Source organism: Procambarus clarkii, chromosome 80 (assembly GCF_040958095.1).
Source record: "Procambarus clarkii isolate CNS0578487 chromosome 80, FALCON_Pclarkii_2.0, whole genome shotgun sequence".
NCBI lineage: Eukaryota > Metazoa > Arthropoda > Malacostraca > Decapoda > Cambaridae > Procambarus > Procambarus clarkii.
Window position 1 is genome coordinate 16,030,328 of NC_091229.1, and position 18,593 is coordinate 16,048,920.

The following is an 18,593-nucleotide window of genomic DNA, read 5'->3' on the forward strand; positions in this document are numbered from 1 at the left end:
AGGAGGGGACATAATAAGCCAAGTCCTTCATATAACACCCCACGTTTAAAGATTATCTTTATACACAATATATAGGAAACTAAATTATTTATTTTAATTTGTAATATATTTTATACTATTATAAGATTGGAATTTAACTTTCGTATTAATTTATTGTAAATAATCGGTACTGTGACCATAATATTTGACGCAGCCAAACTACGGTACTGTGCATAGTTTGTCAGTAGCCTTTAAACAAATTAAATTTGAAGGATTTTAAATGTTTTATTTGTCTTTTTTCTAATACAATATATTCACAGCAGAACTCCATGTGTATGTGTTTTGTATCATGAGCGAATTATAATGACACTGCTCGTTGGCGAATACACAGTCTGCAATGTTTCCAAGTGTGCCATCCAGGCATTACAGTCTGCTCGAAAACATGCAAAGAGCTAGTTAATTTTCCCTGTCAAACTGTTTTTTTTACCTGATTTACCTGAGAGCCACTAACCCTAGTGGCTTCGACGAGGACAGAAAGCCGGCGACTTGTCAAAGGTCTCCCCCATTTGCCTTGATTTACCCCCATTTGTCTACCACTACCATTCACTTTGCGTTAATGTTTCCAAAATTTATACATTAATTGTAAGAAAGTATTTTATTATCCTCATTTGCGCTAAACTCTTTAAGTCATTAGTTTTTAAGACACAAATGAAACATGCTTGTGTCCGAAATTAGACAGATACGACACAATTAGTAATTATGGTAAGAGTTCACTACAGGTTGTGCATGTAAGAAATAGCCTAAGCTACTCTATCCCTTTGAGATGTATTTCTTTCTTATCTCAATAAACATACTTGAACTTGAACTTGTGCATGTAAGAGATTAGCGTTCCACCGCCGCCACTGGATGGAAGTGGAGTGCTACCAGAAATTTCAACCAAATATTCCCAGTTTGTTAACTGTAGGTAGTAAAAGTGGGTGTAAAAAAGTGGATAGTAAAACATCTCTTTACATATTATATGAAATTAATTATATGCCCGAAACGCTTTGCGTAATAGTGACTTTAGGCATTGTATGTACTAGCTCTATCTATAAATTCATCAATATTTGTATCACACCCTGTATGTATGTACTTTACCTGAATAATCATTTGAATTTTGAATTTGAATATATAATTTTGCGTACTTTTAATTTACATACATTGACTACAAAGAAAATAAGATAATGGTTCAAATGTATAAATTTATGATGCGCCCCCATTTAGATTACTGTATACAAGCATAAAGACTTCATTTTTAGATCGATATACCTGCTTTAGAGAAGGTGCAACACCGGGCAACAAATGGTCACTGCTTGCATCACAAGCGGGGATGTTTCTGGCGGGGGAGAAAGAAACAATTGCGCAGCGCGTCCCGCGGCGTTGCGCGGGCAATTTGGGGCCCTATAAATACGGGCGCACAATGGGGCTCTGCCTCACTCCGCCTGCCCTCGCCGCTGCCCTCGCAAAACCCCCCCCCCCCCCCCTTTGCAAGCGGCTGCTTTTGTACCCCCGTCATGCTTTGCACAGTTGTCCCGATTGTCTCCCCACTGCATGTGGGAAGGGGGGTGCAGCGCCGGTCCCCAAGTGTCCCGCTGTCCGCAGCTAATACTTTGCCCAGTCTAGGTGCTAGTAAGCCCTACTTGTAGTCACACCCCCTTCTCCTTATCCATTAGGTCTTTTACGGCCTCTTGGCCGGGTACATTACGTGTTATGTGGTCTCTCACTCTCAGTTATTCTTTGTGTCCTGCCTGTTATATCCTAGTGTTATATAATTACTACACATTTGCACTCGGCCTTAATTCTAGTACCAGTTAACCTTTAGGTTTCTGCAGAATTAGTTTCCATGTCACTATAGGCTAAGGTCTCATACTTACTACGGGTGTACCTTTTAAGTTAAATCTAGTCCTTGGAATTGTTACTGTTAATTCTTACTTTATATATTTACTTTATATATTTACTTTATATATTTTAATATAAACGTTATATATTCCTTAAATTATATTTGAAACTTTGTATATTTACATGTTCAATATTAAGTTTTATATAATATCAACTTTGTTAAGTCTATAATATAAACCGTGTTTAATATAAACTTTATATAATTACTTACTTTATGTGAACTTTATATATTTACATGTTCTGCAGAATTTAATCTTCAATAAACTTTAACGCCCCATACTGCCAGTATCTTTCTCCCCCTGGTCAGAAAAAGTCATTCCAGAGCTAAGCCATCTCTCGTATCAAGAACGCTTGAAGGCCACAGGGCTAACAGCACTGCAAACCAGGCATGACAGGGGAGGCTCTCATTGAAACTTTAAAAATACTGAACAGGTTGGAGGATGTTGATCCGAACATTTTCTTCAGAAGATCAGACGTATCACAAACAATGAGCAACGGCTTCAAGCTCAACAAGCCACAATGTCGGACTGAGAACAGGAGATGCTTTTTTACCCTCAAGGTTATAAACCCATGGAACCGGCTACCCGCCGAAGCCATAAATGCCAAAACTATGCTAAGTTTGAAAATCTACCTGGAAAAGATCATCAAGGCAATGGGTGGGACCTTCGACAAGCCGCCGCCTTCCTGTCCTCGTCGAGGCCAGTAGTGTTAGTGGCCCTCAGATAAATCAGGTAAATAATTTAATAATTCGGTGTGTATAGTGACAGGCAGCCAGTTTATACATACAGTACATGTTAGGCTTATAGGAAGTTCTTCCCCAGGGTAGAACAACTGACCCTTCCCAGGTTGCAACCCCCACAACAAGCTGATTAACTCCTGGGTGCCTATTTGCTGCTAGGTGAACAGGCCATTAGGTGATAAGAAACGCACCCAACCATTTCTGTCCCGCCCGAGATTCGAACCCGGAATTCTCGATTGTGAGTCGAGAACTAGCCCGACTGCACCACCGGGGCAATATCTCCCATTTGCCAAAAAATGTGTCCATATTATTAGACTACATACTTGTCCATATTATTATGAATTAAATAACGCTATACGTGGCCCGAAACACTATACGTGCTAGTGGCTGTACAAGAATGTAAGAACTCTTGTATGTATATATAAATAAATACAAAATAAACATATATACCTGAACGAAGTTTGCATTGAAGTTACCCCGATAACATACCATAGAAAACGTGATGGAGGCAGGCGACGCCACCACTCGACCAGACACTGTGGATCACAACATTACCACTCGTGCTCTCTGATTGGCAGGAAAAGAACCTCACAAACTGCACGTACCGTAAAGAAGAAGAAGAGGCTTAGCAGGTCTCCCCATTCCACTTGGCAGTTTCCTGTCCAAGCTTCTGAATCTATTCCAGTCCACTTGGCAGGTCTCCAGTTGCACCCTCACAACCCTCTTCATCAGTCAACAACAAAAGCCTTTACGCATAAGGCTTTTTTTACGCATAAGATTTTTTTTTATATAACGAAAGGGCTTATATAGTATTTTTCAATGTAACTTTGTCAATTTTGTTGGTTCACAATCGAAAGGACCCGGGTTCGACTCCTGCGTCAGGAGAAGAGACGTTTGACACATTTTTGGCACCTGATGCCTCTGTTCACCTAGTAGTAAATACGTATGGGGCAAACTTTACTGAATTTTTAATTTAAAGACAATGCAAAAGTCCATTGAAATGCTTATATTTTAGATATAGATTAACCCTGGAGCCTTGTAATGCTTAAGACGAGTAGTTAAGACCAAGCATGATGTCTTCTGTTCCTAAGAAAGTGAAGCTGGACCAGGGAGCAGGTGTAGCCAGTACCACATGCCAAGGAGCAGGTGTAGCCAAAGGTATACCTGATAACCCTGGATCCCCTAGACCAGCAGGCACCACTCCCACATTATTCTTGGTTAGGGAAGGCATACAAAACAAGCGTTTCCAGCTGATGCTAAAGTTTGCTTCCAAAAATGGATTTGACTATGAAGAAACTCTCTCAGAAAGGTGAGCAAGTGTTCCTCTTTGTAGAATCCCAGTGGTAAAGCACTCGCCCTGCGCTTCGCAAGCGATTTGGCCTGGGTTCGTATCCTGGCTGGAGAGGATTGACTGGGGACCAATCCTTAATTGTAGCCTCTGTTCACCCAGCAATGAATGGGGTACCTGGTTGTTAAACGATTTGGCAAGTCATATTCCGGGGAAAATTAAGATTAAGGACTTGCCTGAAACGTTATGTGTGCTAGTGGCTTTACAAGAATATAAGAACTACAGTATTCTATATATAAAAAATAAAATAAATCAAATAAAAAATCAAAGAAGAATGATAATTGTCCTGTTCCATGCATTACTGGAAAATGATTGAAGTAACAGTGTACATAAGATAGTTCACCAACAGATTTTAATTTTTTTTAACATTATCCAACCTAACCTAACCCAACCAAGCCTAAAATAGCCTAATTAATGATAAATACAGTTTTAACTGTCAGAAAACCAGCTTTGTTAAACCATCTTGAGTACGAGTTGACCACACTCCATCCGAAAGCTGACCATATCAAAGAAATTGCAGTTCTTTCCTGAAAGTAATTAAATGAAGAGAATAATGAACCCTTAAGGGTCATTCCATCTCAAATCACCAAAAAAGTCACCTATGGCTCCCACTCGACCCTCTCCAAATGCCATGACATTTTGTAGTAAGATAGCCCTAGACCCCAAATGACACTTTGCAAAATATTAGAGCTCAATCTGCTTTGATTCTTAAATAACAGGTCCGTATTCAATGGGCTCTCGTCCCGTTAATGCGTAAGTGCCACAAAAATGACCAACTTTGACCCTTTGTTAAGTCACTTCTATTGCCTGTAGTAGTGTGAAATTTGACATACCAGGACAATTTTTGGTGTAGAATAACGTAGTGTAATCGAAAAAGCAGTATGGGTGGCCATTCAGCTATCCATCCATGCTAAAATCACTGCCAAATTTTGTCGTGAGAAATTTGGATCCCAATTTGGAGACCATTTACTCATTAGCAAACGGTCTGAACGCCATGATCTTTTGCAATGGTGTATAACAAGCACAATATTATGCAGTGATGCAATAGCAACTCTGTTGTATCCTTATGTCCAGAGGTGGCCCACTTGAAAGTTGGCCAAAAAACATTATGTGCAAAACTAGTCGACTTTCAAGGTAAAATTTCTCAATATGCATCATTCCCAATTTGGTTTTGAATGACACCATTGGATAGAGTAGATTTTTATGTACAAGAGTAACTTTTATTTAGGTTGGGATCTGAATTCCTAGTTCAGCCAGAGGACTCTGAAAATGACATACCGTGGTGCGATATCGAGAAAATGACATTATGATTCTCCATCTTCTTTGTGCACTGATCATGACTTTTTCTTTCCATTCTTTCCGGGACACATTCGACTAAATTCTTCACCCTGAAAAAAACTGTACTACCCTTTCCTTCACTTCCTCAGGAACTGACTTGTCCTGCATTTTCTTAGGAATTGCTAGTATTCCCTGTTCTTCTTTCAGCTTCCTAGCTTTGCGAGCCATGTATTCTGAAACTTTGAATTGCTCCATTGTCTTTTTGATAGACCAGCTTTGTGACACGAGGGTTAGGATTTGTATTTTTTCTTAACGCTTTGCTACATGGAATTTTAGCCTCATTTCTTCAGTGAGTTTATTGATGTCTTGGCAATTTGTGCACTGTTGGCTAGAGCTTGGTACCAACAGGTTTTGGCAGTCAATATTTCCAATTGTAGCAATCTGCTCGGCAATTATTTCCTGTGCTTGGCTAATCTTATGCTTTGCATAACCATGCTTATCCCTTGCACTAACTCGTTGATATTTAATAGGCGAGATGCCTCATACTGATAAACTTGTGTTTACACTTTCACAGATTTCCATACTATCAGCAGAGCCATCAGATTCAGTAGAGCTGGACTTGCTTGTCTGCTTACTGTCGAATTCCTTTCTGCATGATGTGCACAATTTTTGGCCAGACTTAATACTGACTTTTCAGCATATCTGACATTTTCTCTGCAGTAGCTATTGTGATTGGTTGCAAATCTTTTCGCTTTACATGGCATTTCTTCTCTAAGAGATTGCAGCAAGTTTTTTGCAAAAAATTCAAATTCCGTCAACAGCAAAGCTTCATGATGGAGGCATACTTGAGATTCTCCATCCAAGTTCAGTTCACTTCGCTTTGCTATCAGAATTTGATCTTCTGCACTATACTGTTTTAGAAACTTCAAGCCTTTGTTGGGAGTGTAGGTTGTCAAGTGACATTCAGAAGAGCCACGCTCATGGCTAGCAATAGCACATGGCAATAAACTAATGGAATTGAAACCTGTAATACATTAATATTAATATTACTTTTTATTTATTTGTGTATTTATTGCAAGTAAATACACAAATAAGTAAACAGCAATGTTTGACCTGCTGACACGATACTACAAAGATGTAAAGATAAATATAGAACAGGAACCTAAATAGCACTGATTGTTTAATAATAATTCTGAATCCGTCCCAAAAATGTTCTACCCAATGATGCTTAAAAGTTTTCCAATCAGTTTGGATATCAATTTGCTAGCAGTCATGATCAGTGCACAAAGAAGATGGAGAATCATAATTAGATTTTTTTCGATATCACACCAAGGTATGTCATTTTCAGAGTCCTCTGGCTGAACTAGGAATTCAGATCCCAACCTAAATAAAAGTTACTCTTGTACAGAAAAATCTGCTCCATCCAACGGTGTCATTCAAAATCAAATTGGGAATGACACATATTGAGATATTTTGCCTTGAAAGTTGGCTAGTTTTGCACAAAAAAAATTTTGGGCCAACTTTCAAGTGGGCCACCTATGGACATATGGATACAACAGAGTTGCTATTGCATCACTGCATAATATTGCGCTTGTTATACATCGTTGCAAAAGATCATGGCGCTTAGACCTTTTGGTGATTAGTAAATGGCCTCTAAATTGGGGTCCAAATTTCTCATAGCAAAATTTGGCAGTGATTTTAGCATGGATTGGTAGCTGAATGGCTACCCAAACTACTTTTTTTATTACACTGCTGTATTCCGCACTAAAAGTTGTCCTGGTATGCCAAATTTCACACCTCTCTGGGCACTTAAACGTGATTTGATAAAGGGGTCAAAGTTGGCCCTTTTTATGATATGTACGCATTAACAGGATGAGAGCCCATTGAACATGGACCTATTTTTTAAGAACCAAAGCAGATTGAAATTGAAATAAGTTTATTGAGGTAAAATACACACAAAGGGATGAGGTAGCTCAAGCTATTCTCACCCCGTACCAAAGCAGATTGAGCTCTAATATTTTGCACAATTTCATTTGGGGTCTAGGGCTACTTTATTACAAAATTTCATTAGATTTAGAAAGGGTCGAGTGGGAGGCCTTTGGTGAATTCACATGGAATGACCCTTAACTAAGTTGAAGATTGTAAATACTGTATATTTAATGACTATGAGTGCTGCACTCCTTAGAAACAGGATATGTTACCTGAAGACCCACCATTTCTAACGGCTGATGCAGGAACATCAAAATAGTGGCTTGTGAAAGGTTTGCAATTTTTTTTATTATTATTTATATATACAAGGCTTCTTGCATTGTTTTAAAGCCACTAGCACTCATAGCATTTTGGGCACATCTCTCATCTTAATTTTCCCCGGAATATGACCCGCCAAATCGTTTAACAACCAGGTACCCATTCACTGCTGGGTGTACAGAGGTGTACAGCCTCTGTACGCCCCACATCAGTTGTGTTGTATGTCATCCTCACTCTCAGACTCTGTAGACATAGTAGAAGTTTACTCCATTTCCTTGATAAGCTGCCCGAAACGCTTTGCGTAATAGTGGCTTTAGGCATTGTATGTACTAGCTCTATCTATAAATCCATCAACTTTTGTATCTCACCTTGTATGTATGTACTTTACCTGAATAAATATTTGTATTTTGTATTATATTTTATTTAGAGTACTAGTTCGCTATAGTGGTTAGCACAAGATCACAATCTCCAGGAGTACTCTCGACGCACATCCATCTGTCACAGCAACTGGGATAAGACTGATTTGTGCCAATATTGTCATTTCCAGGGTGACACACATGCTCTCAGATCTTGGAGATATGAAGCAGTTACTTCGTCTGTATCCCTTGCTGTCCTCACAGTACCACATTAAAGTAGTCTCTACCCAGTGGCTCTACAGCTCGGTTAGGTGAGAGGTAAACCTCATACGTTATATTGTATATGTTGAAACTTTAAAGGATTTTTCTGATTTGTTAAGTAAAAGTTGATGCTTACTCTGTACCAAAAATGTTTGAGGAAGACTGCTTTGTTCACCCCATTCCATGTGTGATAGTGATGATAATCCCTTCAGTATTACTGAATTGTAGCTATTAAGTCCTTTTTGTTATGCATTTAGATAATTTTGCTTTATGTAAAATATGGTAATTTATGTTTTTTAATCATTTTTGTTTAGACAGCAATCTCTTGTACCTGAAGAAGAGTTTATCATACCAGGATATTTTGAATGGCAGGCCCAGAGGAAGCAAGAGGCATTTAGGACCTCCACTATGCAAAAGATGTCTAATATCCATGAAGTGCACTCTCCCTTGGATAATCACTTGCCATATGCTTGTGATAAATCCCTAGTGACTGATTTTCATAATGACATCAAAACTACTCCATTGCCAGGTAACTTCTATAAATTACTATTTTTAATGTTAATTATACAGCTGTTTTTACCCACGTTTCTTTTCAATACTGTAATTTTTTTTAAAGCATCATATAACAGAGTATTGGGAAGATGGGACACCATGAGAGTAGCTCTCATCCTATAACTACACTTAGGTAATTACGCCAGGTGTGCATGACTGGTATCACTGATTGGAACCTGGGCTGCCGGGTCTGCCATATGGTGGCTCCAGGAGGTGTAACGAGATAACTACAGTACTATACTGTGGGCCTGGTTGATGGTTGTTAATGTTTTCTTTACTGTTGTGTGTGTGTGTTTTGAAACACACTACCTTTGTGATGGTGCTGTGTTTCCTCTTGACCTGAGCTGATCTAGTATGCACTACCTCCCCTGTGCCTTTATTGAATGGCCCAAATTCTGGTTTGCAGTAGGCTGTTAAGACTTGCAAGAAGCCGGCAGCATATTGAGGGTCCCCTCCATATATGTGTATAAATATGGGCCAGTAATATAGTTTTTAGCTCCCTGCAGCTAGCTCCAGGGAGCCATCAAGGAGTCCCCTCCCAGAAATATTCACTTTTGAGCCCCAAATCGACCCATGATGGCAATTAAAAATGATCTACTGTGACAAAAGGGTTAACTGGTACTAGTCAAGATGTACGTAAGAACTACCTTATTGTTGTGTTGCCACTAGGCAGAAATTGTGGGATTATGTGGATCTTCTGGTTCTTATTTTTGAAAGGTTGCATTTCCTTTGATGTTATATGTGACACCACTGGAAGCTGTTTATGTAGGGTTTGAGAAGTTTAATGTACATGCCCTTGTTGCATCAGTGTTGTATGCATCCTTCTTGACTCTTCTGTGAAGTTCATAAAGTGCACAGGATCACTGTACCGTTGGGTGGGATAGCATCAATTTCCTCAGAAAATGACTTTAAACAATCTGAAAGCATAATTTGCTTTATAAAATGTTAATTTAATAATAAATAATAAATAAATAAATGTTTATTTAGGTAAGGTACATACATAAAGAGATTTTACAAAGTTTGTTGGATTAATAAACAGAGCTAGTACATACAATGCCTAAAGCCACTATTACGCAAAGCGTTTCGGGCAGGGTAGGTAGACCAGTACTGTATTAATTATTATTTTAGGTAGTAAATAGATAGCTCTCAAATTTGTCTTGGTACAGTGTGTGTGTGTAATTACCTAAGTGTAATTACCTAAGTGTAGTTACAGGATGAGAGCTACGCTCGTGGTGTCCCGTCTTCCCAGCACACTTTGTCATATAACGCTTTGAAACTACTGACGGTCTTGGCCTCCACCACCTTCTCACTTAACTTGTTCCAACCGTCTACCACTCTATTTGCGAAGGTGAATTTTCTTATATTTCTTCGGCATCTGTGTTTAGCTAGTTTAAATCTATGACCTCTTGTTCTTGAAGTTCCAGGTCTCAGGAAATCTTCCCTGTCGATTTTATCAATTCCTGTTAATATTTTGTACGTAGTGATCATATCACCTCTTTTTCTTCTGTCTTCTAGTTTTGACATATTTAATGCCTCTAACCTCTCCTCGTAGCTCTTGCCCTTCAGTTCTGGGAGCCACTTAGTAGCATGTCTTTGCACCTTTTCCAGTTTGTTGATGTGCTTCTTGAGATATGGGCACCACACAACCGCTGCATATTCTAGCTTTGGCCTAACAAAAGTCATGAACAATTTCTTTAGTATATCACCATCCATGTATTTAAATGCAATTCTGAAGTTAGAAAGCATAGCATAGGCTCCTTGCACAATATTCTTTATGTGGTCCTCAGGTGATAGTTTTCTATCTAGAACCACCCCTAGATCTCTTTCTTTATCAGAATTCTTTAAAGATTTCTCACATAATGTATAGGTTGTGTGGGGTCTATGTTCTCCTATTCCACATTCCATAACATGACATTTATTAACATTAAATTCCATTTGCCAAGTGGTGCTCCATATACTTATTTTGTCCAGGTCTTCTTGAAGGGCATGACAATCATCTAAATTTCTTATCCTTCCTATTATCTTAGCATCATCAGCAAACATGTTCATATAATTCTGTATACCAACTGGTAGATCATTTATGTAGACAATAAACATCACTGGTGCAAGAAGTGAACCCTGTGGTACTCCACTTGTGACATTTCTCCATTCCGATACATTGCCTCTGATTACTGCCCTCATTTTTCTATCAGTCAGAAAATTTTTCATCCATGTTAGAAGCTTACCTGTCACTCCTCCAATATTTTCCAGTTTCCAAAACAACCTCTTATGTGGAACTCTGTCGAAAGCCTTTTTTAGGTCCAGATAGATGCAGTCAACCCAACCATCTCTTTCCTGTAATACAGTGGAACCTCTATTAACGAGTTTAATCCGTTCTGGCACCGAGCTCGTTACCTGGAAAACTCGTCTTTGGAAACAAATTTCCCCATTTAAAATAAAGGAAATAAATTTAATCCGTTCCACTCCCAAAAACATCCATACTTGTATGACTTTTTTTTATGTAAATATAATACTGCACATGTAAATATAAATGTTTTGTTGTAGTGTTTTAATATTTACTTTACCTTATGAAGAGTAGTTGCTGGCTTGAGGGAGACGATGGAGAGGTGGGAAGGAGGAGAGGGGTTATGGTGTGGAAGGAGAATCCACCTCTGAGTCAGGCGCTCTCTCTCTTCTTGGGAATTTCACCCAAATTTCATTTCAAATGTCACACAAGGATGCGTTAGACCAGCACCAAATAAAAAACTACGTTGATTATACTCGTTGTGTCAACAATATAATAGTCTTACCAAGAAGATACAATACAATGCCGTTTTCTCAAATAGGCAATGTGGTTATTAAAGAAAATGGAAATTTCATGGCAAACATGTATACAATCCCCAAGTCGATCGGATAAGAATTGGATTTTAAAGAAATATTTGCTCAAATGACGCTTGAGCACAATGTTTGGGTGCATTCAAGATAAAAAAAGTGTGTTACGTTCAAGCGACATATACCTGCGAAAGTGATAACACTTTCATAAAGTGTTATCACAAAGTGATAAATTAATTAAACATTTTCACACACTGGGTTGTCACTGCTTTATCAGGGCAGCTTTTCCAAGAATGCGTTCACCTTTTCAAACATTCCAAACACTTCCCTGATCTCAGTGGAAGAGGCAGCATCCTCCCTTACCTCCTCATTCCCTTACTAATGGTGTAAATTGTTGATGAGGACCTGCCATACTTCCTTGTGAGATCAATCACACAGACACCACACTCATGCTTTGCTATAATTTCCTTCTTGAAATCCATAATAATTGTCTTTCTTCCTCTTGAAAACACTATCTTTAGCAAGCAGCTTCTTTGGAGGCATCGTGTGTTACAAATTGTAGTCGCAAAACCACTAAAAACCCAAAGAAAAGCTCAAATAAATCCAGAGGGATGCTTGTCGTGTGAGATACAACAACAACACTGGCGTCGGAGGCGTCCGAGAATTTGCGAGAACCCGCGAGACGCTAGGAAGCGCCATGTGGTTTCACTCGTTAATAGAGGCGAGCTCGTCAATAGAGACAAATTTGCTGCGAGTGGCTTGCTCGTTACTGGAAAAACTCGTTAATAGAGCCACTCGTTAATAGAGGTTCCACTGTATCTCTGTGGCTCGATCATAGAAACTGAGTAAATTCGATACACAGGATCTTCCAGATTGAAAACCATACTGTCTGTCTGATATTATATTATTTCTCTCCAGGTGTTCTACCCATTTAGTTTTGATTAGTTTTTCCAATACTTTCACTATTACACTTGTCAATGATACAGGTCTATAATTGAGGGGGTCTTCCCTGCTGCCACTTTTGTAGATTGGAACTATGTTAGCCTGTTTCCACACGTCTGCTACGATTCCTGTACACAGGGATGCCTGAAAGATCAGGTGAAGTGGAATGCTGAGCTCAGATGCACATTCTTTCAGAACCCATGGTGAAATGCCATCTGGGCCAGCTGCTTTGTTCTGAGTTCCTTTAGCATATTTTCCAGTTCATCTCTAGACACCTCTATCCGCTCTATGTTGTTCTCTGGAATTCTTATTGTGTCTGGTTCTCTGAAGATTTCATTTTGTACAAACACACTTTGGAACTTTTCATTTAATGCTTCACACATTTCCTTTTCATTTTCCGTGAATCTGTTTCCCATTTTCAACCTCTGGATATTATCCTTTACCAGCAATTTGTTGTTTATGAATTTGTAGAATAGGCCCGGTTCTGTTTTACATTTATCCGCTATCCCTTTTTCAAAATTTCTTTCTGCCTCTCTCCTTACTGCCGTATAGTTGTTTCTCGCATCTTTGTATCGCTGGTATGTTTCGGGGTTTGGCCTCTTCCTATACTGATTCCATACTGTGTGTGTGTGTGTGTGTATGTCTGTATGTGTGTGTGTGTGTGTGTGTGTATATATATATATAATATATATATATATATATATATATATATATATATATATATATATATATATATATATATATATATATTATTATTATTAAATATGACCGAAAAATTAAGATTAATAATTCTAACACGAATTTTCTCAATATTTCTTATGTTTCTTTTCACTGCCGATGGTAATTGAAAAATCAATTCTCCAAAATTCATTTTTATTTTTAGTATGACGCAACACTTGAATGCGTTTCGTAATAACTTATTACATTTTCAAAGACTTTAGTTTACACACACACAACTATAACCTGCAAACACTAAACAGAGTTCTACTATGCTATAATTTAAACAGCTTTCATCTTATATACCCGCATTTGGGTGAGGTGATATGTTACAACAGTTTTGGATGAGGTGAACAAAACTTTCAACACAGGACAGAACACGAAACAATGGGTATAAATTGGGTAAATTAAAGGAAAGAATGGAAGTAACTGCAAAGGGCCTATTGGCCCATATTTCTTGATGCTTCTATATTGGAGCGGAGTCTTGAAGTGGGTAGAATATAGTTGTGCATTAATTGGCTGTTGATTGCTGGTGTTGACTTCTTGATGTATAGTGCCTCGCAGATGTCAAGCCGCCTGCTAGACGGGTACCAGGTACCTATTTACTGCTAGGTAACAGGGGCATCAGGGTGAAAGAAACTTTTCGCCCATTTGTCTCCGCCTCCACTGGGGATCAAACCCTGAACCTCAGGACTATGAAGCGCTGTCCACTCAGCTGTCAGGCGCCCATATAAGGTGGAAGTCACTATTGAGGCTTTGGTCCTCCATCAACAGTCCATGGATCACACGTAGCACCAAACACAGCCTGTGCACATATAATCAACCACATTTCCATTTCCCTTTGGAAAGGGAAATGCCAAAGAGGAGTTAGTGAGGCTATCACCTTTTTAGAGATGGACATTGCTAATTGAATATAGAATTTGTAGATTACAGATTTGATATAAAATAAAAAAATTATTGTTCTAAAATGTACAGGGTGCCAAGATTAATAACTTATATGAATCAAATCTGTTATAGTGGAGATAAAATTTGACAAGAATCACTTCAATAGCAATATCCTGGAGAGAGATGCCCCTTTGAACCACTGTAATCCAAAACTTGTGGTAAGCTTATAGATGTTGTTTTTCTTTGTCACTATACTGTACTGTGCTTGAAAATCATGAGGCTCTGTGATACTTGCATTATTTGATGAGAAATAGTCCATTATGTTTGCTTGTGTTGTACAATACATGTAATTTTGTTTTTTAGGAACCACTGATGTTTTTAAGTGATTACTGGCTTGTAATGGGAGATGAGCGGAGGGCTTTAGCATATGCCAAGGCAGCCGCTACTATCAAGTGTCTGCCTTTTCCTGTTATCAGGATGGAACAGGTAAAATTGATAGTGCACAATAAATAGTTCATTTGGAATTTAATATAATTACTACACTACTGAATTAATAAAGTTCTCTCTATTTATATGAAATTTTCTGGGGAGAGCCTCTACGGCTCCCCGGAGCTTACTAGGCTGATATGCTAATGTCAGACTTTGGCATCAGTCATGTGTATGGAGTTCTTATGAGCCTACCAGGGACCACGAGCCAGAACCTGGCCCCCTCTAGAGAGGCAAGGGGAGCAATGGCCTATAGAAACCCCTGTGTAATTTGAAGCATTCTATGTCTGCCATTGACCATGTTAGGCACCCAGAAAGGTAGGCGTCCCAAAACAAACCCCTATTCTGGTGAAAATTGCAACCAAAAGCCGAACAAGTGCATAGAACTCCCCAAATAAAAACGAGCAAACTAGTATGACCAGCACCCCAACCACTGCTTTCTGAAGCCCATAAGCAATCCACCTGGGATTGCCCCATTGCCTACCAAGAAGCTGCAACATTACTAGAAGCTGTGACAACACCACATGATACTGCCCGCCTTGTAGCTGTAGCAGCCCCCACATGCAGGGGACTTTCTATTAGCAACCCCAATGTCAGCAACAGGCACTCGTCTCACACCGCAGGCCCTCTGAATTGCTGTGGCTCTCCGCCTTGCTGCCCCAATCCACACCGAATACAGGTGTATTTGAGGCAAGGCAGTGGCCGACAGGTACGGACAGCATGGCCTTCTCTGCCAAAGGACAGGAGGATGGCATGTAAGACACGGCGAGGTTAACGACATTATCAAGAGAAGCCTTACCATGGCCAGTTGTCCAGCAGAGAGAGAGCCCCGTTACCTAATGCCCGGCAGCTCTGATGAGCCTGTCGGTCGCCCAGACGGGATCATGGTGAACCCCTGTAAGAATGGTAGACAGTTGGTGTGGGACTACACTTGCGTTTCAACCTTAGCCAACACCTATGTTAACTTCAGTGCTGCACAGGCAGGAGGTGCTGCCAATCACCGGGAAGCAGCCAAGTCACGTAAATACGGAGACCTTGATCACCACTACAATTTTGTCCCCATTGCCTCAGAGACACTTGGAGCCTGGGGTAAAAGTGCTGCAAGGTTTTTGAAGGAACTGGGGTCCAAGCTAATTGAAACAACTAGCGACCCTAGAGCCACCAGTTTTCTCTTTCAGCGCCTTAGTGTGGCAATTCAGAGAGGAAGTGCTCACTGCATCCACGGTTCCTGCCCGCCATCTGAGGAGCTGTACAACTTGTGACAAGCAGTCTTGTACCTTGCATGTAACCAATGTTGTAACCCTTTTTGTGTAATGAATTTTTAAAATAAAGTTAGATATATATACACACACTCACTAAAAGAATAGAGGTAGTAGGGGAAGAAAATATCAAAGTGTTCAGTGAGGATCCACAAGGTCTTCTCTGAGTACTCATTATTTTCTTCTCCGAGGTTATGGGTCCCTACACTTGCACCAGAGGTGGTACCCCGTTTAGGTGTGTGTGTGTGTGTGTGTGTGTATATACAGTATCCACTCAATTTAACGGCCTATATGGGGCTGTACCCTAGTCGTTATTTCCGGAGCTCCGTTATTTCCGAAGTTAAGTCGGGTCGGGTAATTTTTCAAGTAACATTCAGGTAGGATATATTTTATACTGTATAACTAAAATTAAATAAAGTTCATTGTGTAATTGCATTCCAATTTAGTGCCACACCGACGATTAAGCCAGTTGTTGGCTGCTGCATGGATGATGTGTGAACACGGTCTGATCAAGCCCAGATGGGTGGGAAAAAATTGATTCATTCCTTTGTATTGCAAAATATTTCATGTATCAATCAGCAAGTTAATATTTTCTCAATAATATTTTAGAGATGTGTTTTGATTTACCCTGAACAGTGCAGGTAATGTATTTTTAATGTTACAACACACGCTGTGGCGGCCATGCCATAACAATGGCGATCGAGCCTTGTCACTGAGAGCTAGCCAAGACGAAATATTTTGAGCTCACCTATTCTCTGCTGATGATAGAATATACATTTGCAGAGACTAATATGTAGCTTTTGTTGAAAAAAAACAATTAATATCTTGTAATACTATAATAAAATTGGTAAATTGACTTGCTTTTAATGAAGCTGAAGATTACGAAGCTGTGAAGATTACGTCATCCTCTGCAGCGCTTGTTTTATATTGTTTATATTGTATACAGGGTACATACTGTATGTACACTTATTTTAAGGCATATTTTAATAGAGTATCCTTCTGTTTCTTGATGTCACTTACTGTACTTTTCCCGATGTTAAACTGCTGCTGCTCGTGCATGAGAATATCCTTTATCAAGTTTCTTAATTAACTCCAGCTTCTGTGCAACCGTCAGGCACTTCCTTTGGGTAACTTTTGGCATTTTGTAAATTAAAAAGAAGATCACAATTACAGTACAGTAATATCCTTCACAATTGAAGCTAGCCGCGCGAGTTCACAGTAAACACTGGGAACACATGGCCCGGCGGAGTACATTCTAGGTCCGTGGGAAGAAAAATACCTAGTGCCTATACTATAAAAGGTATTTATTAAGAAAACAAAGACTTTTGCTTAATAAAAACTGTTTCAAAATATTTTATTAATAATAATTTAAAATTTTCTTCATTAAAGTGAATCATTTTAAAAGAAAATTAAGATGTAATATATGACTCTGGACAATCCAGGTCGGTAGCCTGGTCGCCATGTGAGGGGACGCTGATGCCACAACAAACCCAATACCGACCGTCGGTAATATCGACCGCAGACCGGTATAGCAGGCTCCAGATACCGGTCTCCCAAACCGGTCGTTAATACCGGCAGATCGGTATAAAAGAGGCCGTTAAATTGAGTGGATACTGTGTATATATATGTGTATATATATGTGTGTGTATATATATATATATATATATATATATATATATATATATATATATATATATATATATATATATATATATATACACATACCAGTTGCATTGCTTCTGGGAGTATGGGTTCGAGTCACTTCTGGGGTGTGAGTTTTCAGTTGCATATTGTGCTGGGGACCATTCAGGCTTGTTCGCATTTGTGTTCCTCACGTGTGCCCCAAAGAATGAGGTGATTTGGTAAAATGCTATGCCCAAGATTACTATCCGAGTGCCGGCGGTGGGGTGGTTCAAATAGCTTAGGCTATCACCTCATTATGTCCGGTCGTGATGGTCAAGTGGATTAAGGCGTCTTGTACATACCAGTTGCGTTGCTTCTGGGAGTATGGGTTCGAGTCACTTCTGGGGTGTGAGTTTTCAGTTGCATATTGTCCTGGGGACCATTCAGGCTTGTTCGCATATATATATATATATATATATATATATATATATATATATATATATATATATATATATATATATATATATATATATATATATATATATATATATGTACACACACACACACACACACACACACACACACACACACACAGCTTCCTAAGGGAAATACCTTGGGACACAGTCTTCAGAGCTAAGTCTGTACAAGATATGATGGACTATGTCACCCAAAAGTGTCAGGAGGCAGTAGGCAGATACATCCCGGCCCAAAAGGAAAAATCCGAGAAACAAAAGAAGAATCCATGGTATAATAGGGCATGTATGGAAGCAAAGAAACTGAACAAAAGGGCATGGAGGAACTTCCGGAATAACAGAACACCAGAAAGCAGAGAGAGATACCAGAGAACCAGGAATGAGTATGTCAGGGTGAGAAGAGAAGCAGAGAAAAGTTATGAAAATGATATAGCAAACAAAGCCAAGACCGAACCAAAGCTACTCCACAGTCACATCAGAAGGAAAACAACAGTGAAAGAACAGGTAGTGAAACTTAGAACAGGCGAGGATAGGAATACAGAGAATGACAAAGAGGTGTGTGATGAACTCAACAAGAGGTTCCAAGAGGTCTTCACAACAGAACAAGGTGAGGTCACTGTGCTAGGAGAAAGGGACGTAAACCAGGCGGCCTTGGAAGAGTTTGAAATTACGAGAGAGGAGGTCAAGAGACACCTGCTG

At 39.3% G+C, this 18,593-nt stretch overlaps 1 protein-coding gene across 8 annotated transcripts in view; it reads left to right on the forward strand.

The window, feature by feature from the left end:
• The first annotated feature begins 2,243 nt into the window (after window positions 1–2,243).
• LOC123746405 (DNA-directed DNA/RNA polymerase mu) overlaps window positions 2,244–18,593 on the forward strand; it is a 30,159-nt gene continuing 13,809 nt past the window's right edge. Inside the window, exons 1-7 of one of the 8 annotated variants that reach the window (XM_045727922.2) lie at window positions 3,154–3,353; window positions 3,748–3,965; window positions 7,468–7,543; window positions 8,077–8,196; window positions 8,461–8,675; window positions 14,186–14,271; window positions 14,417–14,539. In XM_045727922.2, the coding sequence (XP_045583878.2) occupies window positions 8,087–8,196; window positions 8,461–8,675; window positions 14,186–14,271; window positions 14,417–14,539 (534 nt within the window). In that variant the 5' untranslated portion in view covers window positions 3,154–3,353; window positions 3,748–3,965; window positions 7,468–7,543; window positions 8,077–8,086. Of the gene's footprint in view, window positions 2,649–3,152; window positions 3,966–7,467; window positions 7,544–8,076; window positions 8,197–8,460; window positions 8,676–14,185; window positions 14,272–14,416; window positions 14,540–18,593 lie in introns of those variants that run through there. The other 7 variants (XM_069314810.1, XM_045727919.2, XM_045727920.2 and 4 more) reach the window with 7 other exon arrangements.